The 596-nt window shown below is 43.1% G+C and overlaps 1 protein-coding gene across 2 annotated transcripts in view; it reads left to right on the top strand.

Annotated features, from left to right (window-relative positions):
- slco2b1 (solute carrier organic anion transporter family, member 2B1) overlaps window positions 1-559 on the top strand; it is a 32,123-nt gene extending 31,564 nt beyond the window's left edge. For both annotated transcript variants that reach the window (XM_053331190.1, XM_053331191.1), the window contains one exon: window positions 1-559. This exon is cut by the window's left edge and continues 75 nt beyond it. In XM_053331190.1, coding sequence (XP_053187165.1) covers window positions 1-124 — 124 coding nt within the window. In that variant the 3' untranslated portion in view covers window positions 125-559.
- The last annotated feature ends 37 nt before the right edge of the window (window positions 560-596 follow it).

Here is a 596-nt window from a genome sequence, read left to right as displayed (position 1 = left end):
GAGGGGGTGGCGTGAGGACCAAACAGACGCAGGGAGCAAAGGAGGCTACGAGCTGGTGAACGGGCAGAAAAAAGGGGAGGCCATTTCAGCTAAAGAAAAAGAAGCGAGGGGCATCAAGACCTGAAGACATGAAAGAAAGAAGAGAGAAAGAAAGAAGAGAGAGAGAAAGAAAGACGCAGAGAAAGAAAGAAGAGAGAAAGAAAGACGCAGGGCGGACGAACGAGGAGATGAGAGACATCACAGTGTGATGAGTGTCAGCCGCTATAATGAGGCTAAGAAACCTTTTGATATAATTTTTACATCCAAATACACACAACATTTCCAGGGGGACCATTGGTGTTTGTATATAAGCTGGTCCATATATTGTGACATATAAGCTTTTTGTATATGAAGCAGTGAGCCTGAACAACATCCTCCTCCACTTTTAACTGTTGTATCTGATGCTTATGTGTAATAAGCTACAGTTACTCTAATTTCCACTAAATGCTGCTCCAATGAGTTTGGCTGTATTGATGTGAATACAGTCAGGATACTGTGATCTGTGGAAGCCATTTTAATTGAGCAACACTAACAGCGTACCTGTATGGACGGTGATG

Source organism: Scomber japonicus, chromosome 13, assembly GCF_027409825.1.
Source record: "Scomber japonicus isolate fScoJap1 chromosome 13, fScoJap1.pri, whole genome shotgun sequence".
NCBI classification, from domain to species: Eukaryota; Metazoa; Chordata; class Actinopteri; order Scombriformes; family Scombridae; genus Scomber; species Scomber japonicus.
This window is presented reverse-complemented; position numbering and strand designations above follow the sequence as displayed.